At 34.2% G+C, this 16,122-nt stretch overlaps 1 protein-coding gene across 3 annotated transcripts in view; it reads left to right on the top strand.

The window, feature by feature from the left end:
* CEP290 (centrosomal protein 290) overlaps positions 1–16,122 on the top strand; it is an 81,633-nt gene that overhangs the window by 36,172 nt on the left and 29,339 nt on the right. For all 3 annotated transcript variants that reach the window (XM_034643543.1, XM_034643544.1, XM_019802251.2), the window contains 11 exons: positions 3,073–3,184; positions 4,758–4,963; positions 5,890–6,041; positions 9,227–9,338; positions 9,990–10,445; positions 10,955–11,119; positions 12,246–12,353; positions 12,565–12,699; positions 13,692–13,958; positions 14,598–14,705; positions 15,359–15,558. In XM_034643543.1, the coding sequence (XP_034499434.1) occupies positions 3,073–3,184; positions 4,758–4,963; positions 5,890–6,041; positions 9,227–9,338; positions 9,990–10,445; positions 10,955–11,119; positions 12,246–12,353; positions 12,565–12,699; positions 13,692–13,958; positions 14,598–14,705; positions 15,359–15,558 (2,021 nt within the window). The remainder of the gene's footprint in view (positions 1–3,072; positions 3,185–4,757; positions 4,964–5,889; positions 6,042–9,226; positions 9,339–9,989; positions 10,446–10,954; positions 11,120–12,245; positions 12,354–12,564; positions 12,700–13,691; positions 13,959–14,597; positions 14,706–15,358; positions 15,559–16,122) is intronic.

Here is a 16,122-nt window from a genome sequence, read left to right as displayed (position 1 = left end):
CCATGCGACACCCTGCTTCAAACCTATCAACAGCTGCCAGTCACTTGAAGAATAAAAGTCAAATTCCTTTTGTAATTAGCCCCCCCTTACCTCATGTCATCTCCTGTGATGCTCTAAGTACTTTTACAATTTAGGTTTTTGACACTGCACTACCAGCTTTCTGGAACACAGTGGTTTTTCCTATATATGTTTTTTCACGCCTGCTGTTTCCTTGTCTAGAAAGCTCTCCCCCCTCTCTCAGCTTACATGCTCAGTGAATTCTATTCATGCTTAAAACTTTGTTCACACATTATCTTTTTTTTTTCAAAAGCATTTTTCTTTATAGAACAAAGTCCCTCTGTTTATATTAGTTCTCTGTCTTGTACCTACCTGGTTCTGCTATTTGTATCATGTGACTGTTTGATATGTCTGCATCCCCGACTAGAATATAAGCTTCTTGATATCAGGAACTCTACTTAATTCATGTTTGTGTGTTTAGTGCCTCCTGTATGGCACACAGTTAAAGCTAATAAATGTTGACCTTGAGAGAGTGATTAATGGTGTAGAGTCATGGTGCAAAGGTCATCAGATGTGGTGATTAGGAAATCATTGATGGGGGCGCCTGGGTAGCGCAGCGGTTAAGCATCTGCCTTCGGCTCAGGGCGTGATCCCAGTTTTCTGGGTTCGAGCCCCACATCGGGTTCCTCCACTAAGAGCCTGCTTCTTCCTCTCCCACTCCCCCTGCTTGTGTTCCCTCTCTCGCTGGCTGTCTCTCTCTGACAAATAAATAAATAAAATCTTTAAAAAAAAAAAAAAGGAAATCATTGATGCCTTTTGAGAGTGAAGTTCTTGAGAGTAAAGGTGATGAAAGTCAAGTTTCAGAATATAAAGAGAGTGGGTGATAAGGAAATGCAAAAACCAACTAGAAATTTGATGACAGAAGAAAAGAGAAATAGATGTGGGCTAACTTAGAATCGAGAGGAAGATTTGTTTTATCAACTTTTCTCCTTTTAAATAAAGGAGACCAATGTAGTTTGAGGGGAGAGAGAAAGAAAATTTAGAGCAAATAGGGAGAGAACAAGTGAAGATTGGAGAGGAGGTGGTAAAAGGGTGCATGCATGCACTGCCAAGGCGGGGGGCTGAGAATAAGATCTGGAGCAAGACCAAAGTTCTCCTTGAAAGTCAGGAAGTAAGAGAAAAAAAGGGTAAAAAGATGTTTAAAACACTCTAATCCCTCTTTTGTCGTTTTTCTATGTATTTACACTACCTAGACCAGGTTGTAATTGTGCCTGTTACCAGAAAGTCATATTTTATTCCCTTACTTTGCGTTTCTTTTTATTGTAACATCTCCTTTAAAGAAAACCTCATTACCCTGTTTCATCATTCTTCATAACACATATTACCTGACATTGTGTTATATATTGGCTTCTTTTCCAACTACCCCCCGCCCCGCCAAAACACAAGTTCTAGGATAGAATTTGTTTATCATTAAAGTCCAGGGCTTAGAATACCTGACACATAGTAAGCATTCGGTTTGTTAAAAAACAAAGAAAAAATGAGCATATTAAATTTATGTGCCAACTCCTACATTTATGTGTCCAGCCTGACTTCTCAGTGCTGTAATGGAATTACCTACTTTACTCCTGTTTTAGGGGGATCTCAAATTTAACATATCTAAAATCATCTCCTGACATCTGTTCTTCTCACATAGTCTTTTCTGTTTCAGTATGCACTACTGTTACCTGCTTAGGGAAGGCAACCTTAGAGTTGCTTTCTAGTCATTCCTCTCCCCTGCCATTTTTATTTCCCAAATATAATTCATTTATTGTGTCCTCTTTTCTCCATCTTCACCGCTAGGACCCTTTTCATCAGAACTTTATGATATCATCTTAATTTCTGATTTCCCTGTGTACTCCTTTATTTATTCTCTGCATTGCCTTCAGAATGATTCTTGAAAACTTCTTCCTCAAAATCTTTAAATGGTTTCCTACTGTATATTAAGTTGAATTCCAGTTCCTTATCTTGACATACCATGCCTGGCCCAGTATGGCCCCCTGTTCTCTCTCCCACTGTCCCTCAGAGCACTCTTCGCTGTTATTTTTGCTGACGGTGCTCAAGTCCGCTAGCACCCCAAACTCAGTCCTCCTTCAGAGCTTCCGGGTTTGTCAGTACATCAGCTCTTCCCCTGGCTGGTTTCTTCTCAAGACTGGCTCCTTCTAATACTTTAGCTTTCAGCTTGAATACCACCTCTTCTTTAACCACTTTATCTTGATTTGACTCCTTTTGGTTTTCTCTGGGTCTCTACTCTGTATCTTTCTGGATCTTTATATTTTTTTTTTAAAGATTTTATTTATTTATTCGACAGAGATAGAGACAGCCAGCGAGAGAGGGAACACAAGCAGGGGGAGTGGGAGAGGAAGAAGCAGGCTCACAGTGGAGGAGCCTGATGTGGGGCTCGAACCCATAACGCTGGGATCACGCCCTGAGCTGAAGGCAGACGCTTAACCGCTGTGCCACCCAGGCGCCCCTGGATCTTTATATTTTTAATGATTGTTTTCTTTGCTTACCTGTTCGCCATCTGCTGCCTTCCACACCCTCCCTTACACCCGCCACACACACATAACCACGGACACCAAATGGTGAGGCCTGGGAAGGCCAGAATTTTGTGTTTCTTTTTACCGTGGACATGCAGCACCTCACTGATAGCACGCCGGATGCTCAGTAACTGTCTGTGTGAAACAGGGAAGTGAGCAACCTTCATTGTGCAGGTTGTGAAGTTCTAAGTGTTCTAGCTCCGCCAAGATGCACGCGGCGGAAGCTAATGCTCAGAAGCCACAGATCGGATATACGGGATTTTGATGATTATTTTCAAATAATATTTTCTTTATGTATGTGTGTATATGTGTGTGTGTGTGTATGTGTGTGTGTGTGTTTGTATGTATATATTATATGTAGGGGAGCTCCTAATTTTGTTTACAAAAAAACTAGATGGTGAGTTTCAGGAGATACTATATAAGGTTAAGGCAATATCACTGCTGTGGTATTAGTCTGAATTACAATGTAGTTTCGCAGTGACGTTTCTGTTTTATTCAGTGTGAAAATGCATCCCTAAAAGAACAAATGGAGTCTATAAATAAAGAACTGGAGATTACCAAGGAAAAACTGTACACTATCGAACAAGCCTGGGAGCAAGAAACTAAAATAGGTAAGTATTAGGACTCTGATAATATAAAGTGATGAAGAGCTAATAGTGAGTATTTTTCATTTATAGTTCCTTTTCTAGATCAGGTGCAAAGGAAGTATTTTGATAAAAATGAACTCTGCCTCACAGTTTAATTTAGCAGGCAGTTGATGTGTAATATCTTGTGCTAATCTCTACCAAAATTTGGTTTTTAGTTATTTAATTAGATTTAGTCCTAGTGAAATCATATATGTTAAAAAATTATGACTAAGCATTAGCTATTTTGAACCATTTAACAATCAAGAGTGGTGATGATTTTTAAATACCCATATTTTAGTGGTAGTATTAGGAATTTTCCACTGTGTGTAAAGTTCTATTGGGAATGTATCATTTGATATATTCAAATTAAAAGGTCACCATAAAAGTCAAAAAAATTTTGAAAAGAATTTATATAGCCCAGAGTTTGACTATTATTATTTTTTGTATCACCTTATCCATGTTTACATGAGCGCTGGGTATTGTGTGGAAGTGTTGAATCACTATATTGTATCCCTGAAACTAATATTACACTGTGTGTTAACTAACTGGAATTTAAATAAAAACTTAAATAAATAAATAAAGTGTAAGCATGACTCTAATGGAAAAATATATACTTTAAACTATATTTAACATTACATACTATATTCACTTAGTAGATGTCAAAATATTTGTTTTATTTGTCTTCTTATACATACAAATATTCATGCAATATCTTACCATTTCAGTGATTAAATCACTAGGTTTTCTTTTTTTTGCTATTGCTTATGGTACTGCAATGAATGTCTTCAGGTACATCTAACAGAGATATTATTGTCTCACGGGATATTAAAATCTTTGTGGCTCCTGCTAGGGTTTTCCGTGTTAGTTTGTCAAATGGTTATCCTAGTTTATAACATTTAAATTTTTTTTTTTATCTAACTAGCATTGTGCTTTATAATTTTCAGATAAATTTGCTCCTTTGGATAAAGTATTTTTGTATTTTGTTTTCTAGACCTTAGAGCTGTAATGCTATTTAAGGTTCCTGTTACAAAATAGAGCTGTTTTTTTTAAATTGATAATTGGGACATGTAGTACATTAGTGAAACCTAACATTGGACCTAACATTATCTAAAATAAGCTATTTTCAGAAATGCAATTTTTAATTCATTAAGAGATTAAAAGCAAATTGACTTCCATGTAGCTTCTACATGAAAGAAGGTATCTTATATCCTAAGATATAAAAAAAGAGTATACATACAATTGTGGTAAGTTCTCTGTTCATTTCACGCTCTCTCTCTTTAATAAGTGCTGGATTCCCTCTAGAAATTCCTAAATTTCTATGAGGAATAATTTTTATTATCATTTGACTGATGAAGAAATAAGTTCCAGAGAGATGAAATGGGATAGGCAGTATCCAAACAGGAATAGAGCTAAGACTGGAATACAGGGTTGTCATAATTCATAAGGCTTATGTGTTTTCTGTGGAACTGTGTTGTTGCATCCTTATCTATGATGGCTAAAATATTTGGGATACGATTTTGGTAACAGCTTGAGATTGACTTCTTATTGTTGCATATAGGAAATGAATCGAACATGGATAAGGCAAAGAAATCAATAACCAACAGTGAAATTGTTTCTATTTCCAAAAAAATCACTATGCTGGAGATGAAGGAATTAAATGAAAGGCAGCGGGCTGAACACTCTCAAAAAATGTATGAACATGTAAGGACTTCATTAAAGCAAATGGAAGAACGTAATTTTGAATTGGAAACCAAATTTGCTGAGGTTTGATATAATTTTTATCATGCAATTAGAGTAAGACTTGGTCATGTTAGGGATTGTATTTTGTGAGAGATTAGTTTGTATTTCTGAAGTAATATATTAGTATAGTGCTTGTGTTTCATGTAATGTATAAATAAAAGATGTATTTTTAAATCTGAAATGTTTAAAAAGAAAGGTATTTCTGTGAATGAGTTCTTATTTCTCATCAGCATTACATTAGAGTTAATGCAAAAAGGTATTATTTGCTTAATAATGTTGTTGCCTTCCACTACCATTGTTCATTTAACAAATATTTATTGAGTGCCTGTCACATGCTAGACACTGTATGGGGGCTGGTGTTAGGGCAGGAAACAAAATAGACAGTAATCTCTACTCTCAGGACTTTACATTTTAATAGTAAGTTTTAGACTTTTTTGATATAGTCAGAAATATTGAATTGGCAGTAAATAATTTTGCAAATATTCAACAATTAATGATGAAAAAGAAAGAACTCTTGAAATGTTTACTTTGAGAATTAATATATTTTTTAAACATATGTCATTTTGTTTATTTTAACTGAGTCACTAAATATATGTTAATAAGATTTTATTAACTCATTTATTTATAGATTATTTAATTGAAGTAAAGTATAATGTGAATACTACATTTCAAACAAATTTAAGAAAATCAGAGATTCAAATATTAGACTGTGAGTTGTCTAATATAAATGACTTTTGGTGGGTTGGTGTATAACCAGAGTTTTTATAATCAGTTTCTGACTCTTTCTCTTTACCCTCGTCAATCTATTCTTAGTATTTCATCACACCCAATTCAGTATGACTTGACTAATGCCAAGTAAAGAGAACTGCAGTATGGTAAAAGCTAAATTGAAAGGGAAAACCTCACCAAAAACTGATACATATGAACTTTTTTTTGTTACTTTTTCTTAGCTTACCAAAATCAATTTGGAAGCACAGAAGGTGGAACAGATGTTAAGAGATGAATTAGCTGATAGCGTGAGCAAGACAGTAAGTGATGCTGATAGGCAACGGATTCTAGAGTTAGAGAAGAGTGAAATGGAACTAAAAGTTGAAGTGTCAAAGTAAGTTCATGCAAGCTTTTCAGTTATTAGGTGTGTCTACTCTAATTTGTCTTTAAGAAATCTAATTACAGTGGTTTGAGGTAATACTCTTCATGGAATTGATACTGATTGTTTTTATTTTTCTTTTTTTGTAAGAACAAGATAAATATTAACAAAATTAATTTTTAATAGGCATAAATAATAATATTAAAGAGGAAATAACTTCCCAAGACTTTTATTTTTTAGAGTCCAGGAATAGTTTTGCAGAAAGCACTGAACTTGGAATTCAGACCCTATGCAACCTAGTTCTTCCACATACTGATAATTTTTTGGAGGAAAGTGTGGTGGTCATTTAATTTACTGAAGCTCAAGTTTCTTATATCTGATAAAGGGTTAGTATCCAAAATACATAAAGCAATTATACAACTCAACACCCAAAAAACATAATCTGATTAAAAATGGGCAGAAGAAATTAATAGGCATTTCTGTACAGAAGACATCCAGATGGCCAGCAGATGCATGAAAAGATGCTCAGCATCACTTATCATCAAGGAAATGCAAATCAGAATTACAATGAGATATCACTTAACACCTGTAAGAATGCTAAAATCAACACAAAAAACAAGTATTGGCGAGGATGTGGAGAAAAGGGAACCTTCTTGCACTGTTGGTGGGAATGCAAACTGGTGGAAAACAGAATGGAGTTTCCTTAAAAAGTTAAAAATAGAACTACCCTATGATTCATTAATAGCACTACTAGGTATTTACCCCCAAAATACGAAAACACTAATTCAGAGGGGTACATGCACCTCCATGTTTATAGTAGCATTATTTACAATAGCCAAATTACGGAAGCAGCCTGGTGTCCATTGATAGCTGAAAGGATAAAGAAGTGGTATGTGGAATAATATTCTAATCGTCCAGTCATTGGAATATTATTCAGCCATAGAAAATTGAAATCTTGCCATTTGCAACAACATGGACAGAGCTAGAGAGTATAATGCTAAGTGAAATAAGTCAGTCACAGAAAGACAAATACCATATTATTTCAGTCATGTGTAGAAGTTAAGAAACAAAACAAATGAGCAAAGGAAGAAAAAAAAGAGAAAGACAAACCCAGAAACAGACTCTTAACTATAGAGAACAACTGATGGTTACCAGAGGGGAGCTGGCAGGGGGCTGGTTTGGGTTAAATAATTATGGGGATTAAGGAGTGTACTTGTGATGAGCACTGGGTGACGTATGAAAGTGTTGAATCGCTGTATTGTACACCTGAAACTAGGATAACACTGTATGTTAACTATACTGGAATAAAACACAATACATAAATATAAACAAAATAAAACAAAGTAAATATATTAAGAAGTTGCCACAGCCACCCCAACTTTAAACAACCACTGATTGATCAATCCTGATTAATCAGCAGCCATCAACATTAAGGGAGAACCCTCCACAAGCAAAAAGATAATGGCTCATTGAAAGCTCAGATGATGGTTGGCATTTTTTAGCAATAAAATATGTATATTTTTTTTACTATTTATTTTGAGACGGTGTGAGCAGGGGGAGGGGCAAATGGAGAGGGACAGAGAGAATCTCAAGCAGACTCTGCACTGAGCACGGAGCTGGATGTGGGACTCGATCTTATGACCTTAATACCTTCATGACCTGAGCTGAAATCAAGAGTCGGATGTTTAACCAACTGAGCCACCTAGCCCCTCAGCAATAAAATATTTTTAAATTAAAAAAATGCAATAAACTTTAGTTTCTTCACTTTTTTAAGGGAGTACTAGTATCTACCTCTTCTTCTTGTTCGGTAAGATTGATATAAAAATATGAAAAATTGAGATTTTGCTTCAGTTTACATTTATTGAGTACTATGTACTGTGCTAGGTATTAAACATATATTAACTCATATAATTATACTTAAAAACCCTAAAGTAACATTGTGATTTTTATTTTACATGTGGAAATAGTGTATTCACTTGGAACACAAAATATATGTAAGGAATAAATACTGTGTGCCAGGTAGATGCTGTGTACTCATTCTCGGGGGTGATTTTGTGTCAGTTCAGTAGAAAGGTAACAGGAGCCATAGGTGATCTGTCAAGCACAAATAATTATTTAGGAAAAGGGTTTTATGGCTTACCCATCATAAAGTTATTTTTTGGAGCCTTGATAGTTCTTTGGGAATGTCTGTTATTCTCAGCCCATTTCACTATGAAGGACTCCATATTCTTCCTCTTACCTCATAGAATTCACCTTTTGAAATAAACTAATTTATAATTATTTTATTATATTTTAATTTTTAAAACTTATGTAACTGACAATTCGACTTTCTAATAAATATGAGGAAACCTGACTTCTCTGTCACAGTGAACTAAAATTCTTGCCCAAAGTAAAATGCATTTTATCTCTGTGCTCTTACAATAGTAGCCTTATAGGAAATTTAATAATTTACCATCAAGCTCCCCCCATTTTTTTAATTGTAGTAAGCATATAATCTTTTTCACATTTCTTTTTTTTAAAGATTTTATTTATTTGAAAGAGAATGAAAGAGAGCACAAATGGTGGGGAGGGGCAGAGAGAGAAGCGGACTCCCTGCTGAGCGGGGGGCCCCGATGTGGGGCTCTATCCCAGGCAGGACCCCACGATCATGACCTGGGCCGAAGGCAGACGCTTAACCGACTGAGCCACCCAGGCGGCCCTCTTTTTCACATTTCTGATAGCTTGTAAACTAAAACATATTAATCCACCTAGGGAACCTAGGAATTTTAAATTTCTGTATTCTTAACTGTACAATTATGTCAAATAAACCTACTTAGTACCTTATTCTAGCTCTGCCAAACTAGGATAATAAGTATCTTATGAAAAAAGTGTGGGAGAGCAGTTCTATGGCCATATAGATTTGGAAAATGCTGTATATGTATAATTTGAAATAATTTACTTTAAAACTTCTCAGAACATCTCATACAATGCTATGTATTATGAATTTTCAAGGGGAAGGGATGTTGGGAATGGAGTTTTTTAACGGGTGTTAACCTCTCACAGAATTACATTTCGTGAAACAGTTGAGGAGATTTTGCTTTAGTATTTGATACTAAGATGCTGGAAATTAGCGGCTTTTCCAAGAGTCTGGAAATCCGAAATACTGGTATTTACTTAGAAAACATACCAGATTGTTCCTGAAGCATCTTTTCTCTTCCCAGACAGAGAGAGATTTCTGATATTGCCAAAAGGCAAGTTGAAATTTTGAATGCACAGCAAGAGTCCAGGGAAAAGGAAGTAGAGTCTGTCAGAATGCAGCTGTTAGACTATCAGGTAGGTACGGTATTGGCTCTTCTAAATAGATTTTTTTCTTTTTCCTAAATTCACAGTAGATATTGGGTGATTTTACAGTTTTAATCAGAGACTATGTCAAACAGAAGCTCCTATTCTTGTTAATTGTAACCTGATTAGAAAACTCTTTAATTTGAAATATCATTCATGATACAGAAAAGCATTTAAATACCTACAAATACATTGTGCTGGCCGCTAATCGAAGTTAAGACCTGAGGAGAAAATAGATAGGTCAGTCTTTGAAAACAGTGTTTTCTCTTGTATTGCTATGTAGCTTTTCACATACATATTGTCCCATTATAAATTCTTTTAGGATTAAAAAAAAATGTCCACACTAGTGTTATACCAATATTGTTATTTACATATGAAAGTTGAAAAAAAAAGCAGTAATATGCCAACTGTTACTTAGTTAGATGCCAGATTTGGATTTTAAATATGTTTGATTCTGGGCTTTTTTTCTTAAACAAGTTTTGATAATTAAAATTTAATTTAATTAAGCCTAGGCTAGATTTTTATAGGATCTCATGTACCACACTTCTAAAAAATTTATTCAGTAAGCTGTGTTTTAAATCCATGATAAGTGTCATTAGAAAAACTTGAAACCGACTATAAATATATACTTTTTTCTGTTAGGCACAGTCTGATGAAAAGGCACTGATTGCCAAGTTGCATCAACACATTGTCTCTCTTCAAATTAGTGAGGCTACTGCTCTTGGTAAGTTGGAGTCAGTTACATCTAAACTGCAGAAGACAGAGGCCTGTAATTTGCGCTTAGAGCAGAAACTTGATGAAAAAGAACAGGCTCTCTATTATGCCCGTTTGGAGGGGAGAAACAGAGCAAAACATCTGCGCCAAACAATTCAGTCTCTACGGCGGCAGTTTAGTGGAGCTTTACCCTTGGCACAACAGGAAAAGTTCTCTAAAACAATGATTCAATTACAAAACGACAAACTGAAGATAATGCAAGAGATGAAAAATTCTCAGCAAGAGCACAGAAACATGGAGAACAAAACAATGGAAATGGAATTAAAGTTAAAGGGGCTGGAAGAGTTAATAAGCACTCTAAAGGATGCCAGGGGAGCCCAAAAGGTAAAACATGGACTTTCAGTTCAGTATTTCCAAAAGAGTTACATAGTAATTTTAAGTTCTTCATATGTAGCTACCTGAAAAATGCTTACTATATGACCAAAATTCCAATTATAAGTTACTAATGTAGATTTTATAAGTTAAGAGTTTTGGCTATTTGAATGTGTATTTGTAAAAATAAAATGAGACTCTTCTAAACAATGGTTTTGGTAGAAATGCTTAGATAGTATACTGTCAAAGAACTTTAAACACTCTAGTAAAGTTTATATGTATTAATTACATACTAATTTTAGTTATTTGTAAACAGAAATATTTGAAGAATGTTATATTAAGATCATACATATTTTTTAGAAGAGTATGAAAATTCTAAATGAACTTTGCCTTTGTCTCAACAAAGGATAATTTTTACCTTATAGGATATATATTAATTTAAATTGAAATTATTAGGATCAATGGAGAAGTATATATATAGGTAGTGCTTACATTTATACATTTTATTTGTAAATGTTTAGGTAATCAATTGGCATATGAAAATAGAAGAACTTCGTCTTCAAGAGCTTAAACTAAATCGAGAATTAGTCAAGGATAAAGAAGAAATAAAATATTTGAATAATATAATTTCTGAATATGAGCATACAATCAGCAGTCTGGAGGAGGAAATTGTGCAGCAAAACAAGGTTTCATTTTATATTTATTTCACTGTTTTGTTGCTAAGATATTAAACATAAGAATATTGCATGAATGATTGCATTATTTTTTTAATTGAATGTAGCTCCCATTATTATTCTTAGAAAATACTGTTTCTTATTTTCTAAGGCATTGAAAAAATTTATTGCTGTAATGGTAGTTTTATTTCTTTTATTTTTATTTTTTTTAAGATTTTATCGAGAGAGAGAGAGTGAGAGGGAGAGCGAGAGAGAGCAAGAACAGGGGGTTGGGGGGAGGGAGAAGTAGGCTCCCTGCCTCTATCCCAGGACCTTGGGATCATGATCTGAGCCAAAGGCAGACACTCAACCAACTGAGCCACCCTGGTGCCCCGTAATGGTAGTTTTAAACTTAAAAGGACCAATATGTAAATTTAATTGGTAAGTTAATTTTTATTTCAATATTAGTTATTTGACATTTCACAGTTAAAAGTTTCAGCTGGCTCTCACTGATGGAGTACAGAAGGCAGCTTGGTGTAAAGCCATATATACTTTAGAGACAGACGAAATTCACTAAGCTCATGCTTGCTTGCCTTAAAAATTATGTTGTTCTTTCTGCCTAGAGTGTTCTTAGCTCAGATCCTTGTATCGCTTATGCTTTCACTGCTTCCAAGTCTTAGCTCAAATGTCTTACCTTATCAGTGAGGCCTTCACTAGCCACGCAGAATACAACTGTAAATCCTACTATCAAGATTCCCTAAATAGGGATTCCTTTTTTTCCAGCATTCATCACCCTCTAACATACTTATTTATTCATTTACTGTCTCTCCCTCACTAGTAAGTTTCATGGTGAAAGGGACTTGATTTTGTTCAGTGTCATGTTCACATTACCTCGAATAGTGCTTATTACATAGTACATGTCATTAAATGTTATGGATGGATGGGTGGGTACCTGGAGAGATTGAAATCCTGACTTCTCATCTTCTATCTCTGTGATCTTAGTCAAGTTACTTTCTTAAATCTCTTTGACTTTGCTTCCTTTTTCCACAAAGTGAGAATATAGTGACTCCAAGGGGTTGTTGTGAGGATTAAATAAGAAAATGTATATAAACACTTTTGTTATATGCTTAGTGAGTGTCTCTCTGTGTGTCTGGTACAGTTTCATGAAGAAAGGCAGATGGCCTGGGACCAAAGAGAAGTTGAGCTGGAACGTCAACTAGACATTTTTGACCATCAGCAAAATGAAATACTAAAAGCAGCACAAAAGGTATAAATAATTCTGTTTGCTATTCTGTAGCATGACCTATAACGTTAACCAACAGAAATGTTTTCTAAAGTTAGATGGAATTTTAATTGATATTATTTTCTTATATTTCAAATATAAGTGGGGTTTAGCCACGTCCTTGTCATACATTTGTAATAGTATTGTTCTTAATGATGTAACTGCTTTTTTTTCAAAAAATGCTATTTCTTGATAGTTTGAAGAAGCTACAGGATCATTGCCAGACCCTAGTTTGCCCCTTCCAAATCAACTTGAGATTGCTCTAAGAAAAATTAAGGAGAATGTTCGAATAATCCTAGAAACACGGGCAACTTGTAAATCACTAGAAGAGGTAATTAGAAGAATTTACATTTTTATTTGTATATTATTGAACATGTTTGTAGAATTTTCTAAATATTTACTAACAGAGGTGAAGCACAGAATTGTGAATCTGTTGCTGATTCCAGTCTCCTTTTCTACTCTACTATAATATTTTTAATAGCCAGTAAAGAACAGCAGATACAGCTAATTTGAATTTACTGCCCATTTAATCACTGCTTGTCACTTTTGGGCACAGTGATCAGTAGTGATCAGTAGTAAGCATTATACTTACATTATACTTACAGAAAATAATATAAACTGAAGACAGTTTTCATTTTGGTTTACATCTAAACAAAGTAATTATAAATGCATTTTAAAATTTTATAAGTAAAATTTTCCATTTTTAATCAATTGAGGAAACCTAAGATTTTTTTCAGTAATTATAAGATTTGACATTTATGTGAATTGCCACTGAGTTACTTGATTTAAAATATCTGTCTTAATCCTCTTGAAGAGTAAACATTTTTCCTGTTGTATTTTAATAAATACATCTTTTGTCATGGTGATTCATTGACTTAGGCCACTAAAGTTCCAATTTTTATGCTCAGCTGACTTTTATGGACTACTCTTCTAGGGCTCTGATAGTCAATGGGCCAAAATAAAAGGAATGATTTATTACATTTCCTTTCTAAATCTAGTACCACTACACATTTCTAATTCTAAAACTACAAGAGCTAAATAAAGTACCTTAATTAAATTTTATTTTCGTCATAACAGTGAAGTTTATGACACATGTGATAATCTTATAAATAAAACATGGGTGCAGATAACTGCTGTCACGTGGAAATATAAGAAATATAACCTTATTAATATCAACACAATACCATCAGTATCAGTATGATGTGAAAAATAAAGTGAAACTCCTTTTTTTTTGCTTGTAATTAATCTGACCAAAATTCAGATGAAGCATTTTTAAATGAAAAAATATACTTTAATAATTTTATTATGATTTGATCATTGCAGAAACTAAAAGAAAAGGAATCTGCTCTACGGTTAGCAGAGCAAAATATTTTGTCAAGAGACCAGGTAATCAATGAACTGAGGCTTCGACTGCCTGCCACTGCAGAACGTGAAAAGCTGATAGCTGAACTAGGCAGAAAAGAGATCGAGCCAAAATCACATCACACACTGAAAATTGCTCAGCAGACCATTGCAAATATGCAAGCAAGGTTAAATCAAAAGGAAGAAGTGTTAAAGAAGTATCAGCATCTTCTGGAAAAAGCCAGAGAGGTATGTTATTCTATTATGCTGTGCTACTTAATTATTACCATGTTTTTTAGTCAAATGCCAGATATTATTCTGCCCTGAAGTGGTAGTTCGTTTCTTGCTTTCAGATGATTCTGTTTTGGAATTTTTCCTTTCACATGATTGGATTACAGATCTGTCAGTAAAACTGGCAGTTTGTATATGTCTATCTTTCTCTCATGGACTGACTAAACCAGGAATAGCTGTCATGGTGCAACCGTTATGATTTTGAAAATTATCAGTTGAGTTTATAGGTAAAGATTGAGGCAATAAGTTAGAATGAAATCTATCACACTAGTAGTCAGTGGCAATCCAGTTTGCTAGAACATTGATGGGAAAATCTAACATTTAAAAAACTTCTAGAAACAAGTTAGAAAGTGATGGATACATATTATTCTAATATTAAGAATAAATTGTGATATAAGGCTGGATTTATCAACTTGAACATATACTAGGGGGATGCTTGCTGGTGTGTGTGTGTGTGTGTGTGTGTATGCAGATACTGTTCCTTCCCTATCTTATAGGAGTTTTGGAAGATTAAATATAATAAAATATTTAAAATCTTTAGAATGTGAATTTATTTAAGTCATAATTTAAGATGCACTTTTGATTTGCTATAAACAGGAGCAAAGAGAAATTGTTAAGAAACATGAGGAAGACCTTCATATTCTTCATCATAAATTAGAACTACAGTCTGATAGTTCATTCAGTAAATTCAAACAAACAGCTTGGGTAAGATTCTGGGGACTTTATTCTATTCTTTATTGATGTTTGAGACCATATAATTGAAAATTTAGCTCTCATGATTTTTTTTTCCTTTGGACTAGAAGCCATTCTACCTTTGTTGTTGGAATAATCTTCTAAAAACAGAGCTCTGATCATTTTTCTTCCTACATCCACATCTTCAGTAGGTCACTGCTGCCTGCAAAATCATGTTTATGTTCCTTAGCCATGTACTCAAAACCTTGCAAGAGGTGACCTCAGTCTGTCTTTTCAAGTTGTGTTCATTGTAAGTTTACCAATATGTAACCACTTTACATGTTCTGAATTCAGTTACTTGCTTCCTTTGATCTTTGTCTTCTGTATGTGTGAAAGGGCCTGTCTTTCATCTCCCAACATGCAAATCTTGGCGTTCTTGAGCCTTACCTCATGAATTCAGTCAACATTTATTGATCCTCCACTACATCGAGGTGCTTTGCCCAATGCTGGGAATACAAAGAATAAGATTTCTATTTCCTGTCTTCTTCAAGTCTTCATTGGCTATTAAATGTCATTTAATTTTAGATTGGATATATTTTGATCATCTGAGGAAGCAGATTAAAATTATGGAATAAGTATGATATTGAGTCATACAGGCTCATGGCTAATTTATCCATTTCTCCTAGGATTTAATAAAACAATCCCCTACTCCAGTTCCAACCAACAAACATTTTATTCGTCTGGCTGAGATGGAACAAACAGTAGCAGAACAAGATGATTCTCTCTCCTCACTTTTGGTCAAACTAAAAAAAGTATCTCAAGATTTAGAGAGACAAAAAGAGATCACTGAATTAAAAATCAAAGAATTTGAAAATATAAAATTACGGTAAGTTTTAGGAATGTATTATAAAAATAGGCAAATGGTAATAATGATATAGTGAGGACAAATGTAAGCATTTGCTGTGTCATGCACTGTTCTAAAAACTTTATGGATATTATCTCATTTTTATCCTCAGGACTACTATGACATAGGTTATTCTCCCCATTTTTCATATAGGAAGTAGGCCACAGGACTGCTCAGTAACATACCTTAGGAGGAGATGAAAAGCCACAATTTGAATTTAGTCAGTCTAGCCCAAGAGCCAACTCAAGATTCTTGTTCTAGGATCTCGTTTTTTAACCTCTTTAATTAAAGCATCCATTTCATCATCTATGAAATGGAAATGACAATACTTACCCTGGCTCATTTATGGAGGCCAAATGATACTGTATGTGACAGTAATTTGAAAATTGTAAAGTAATATATAAATATAAAAATTCTTGTTTACACACCTATAACAGTTTCTGGCATGTAATAGAGGTTCAGTAAATATTTCTTGAATGAAAGAATTATTTTGTTAATTAATCATAGTGACAGTGGATTCATTCTCTGTATCAGAGATTCTAAATA

Source organism: Ailuropoda melanoleuca, chromosome 15 (genome assembly GCF_002007445.2).
Source record: "Ailuropoda melanoleuca isolate Jingjing chromosome 15, ASM200744v2, whole genome shotgun sequence".
Lineage (NCBI taxonomy): Eukaryota > Metazoa > Chordata > Mammalia > Carnivora > Ursidae > Ailuropoda > Ailuropoda melanoleuca.
The sequence above is the reverse complement of the archived record's forward strand: the minus strand, read 5'-3'. Positions and strand labels throughout refer to the sequence as shown.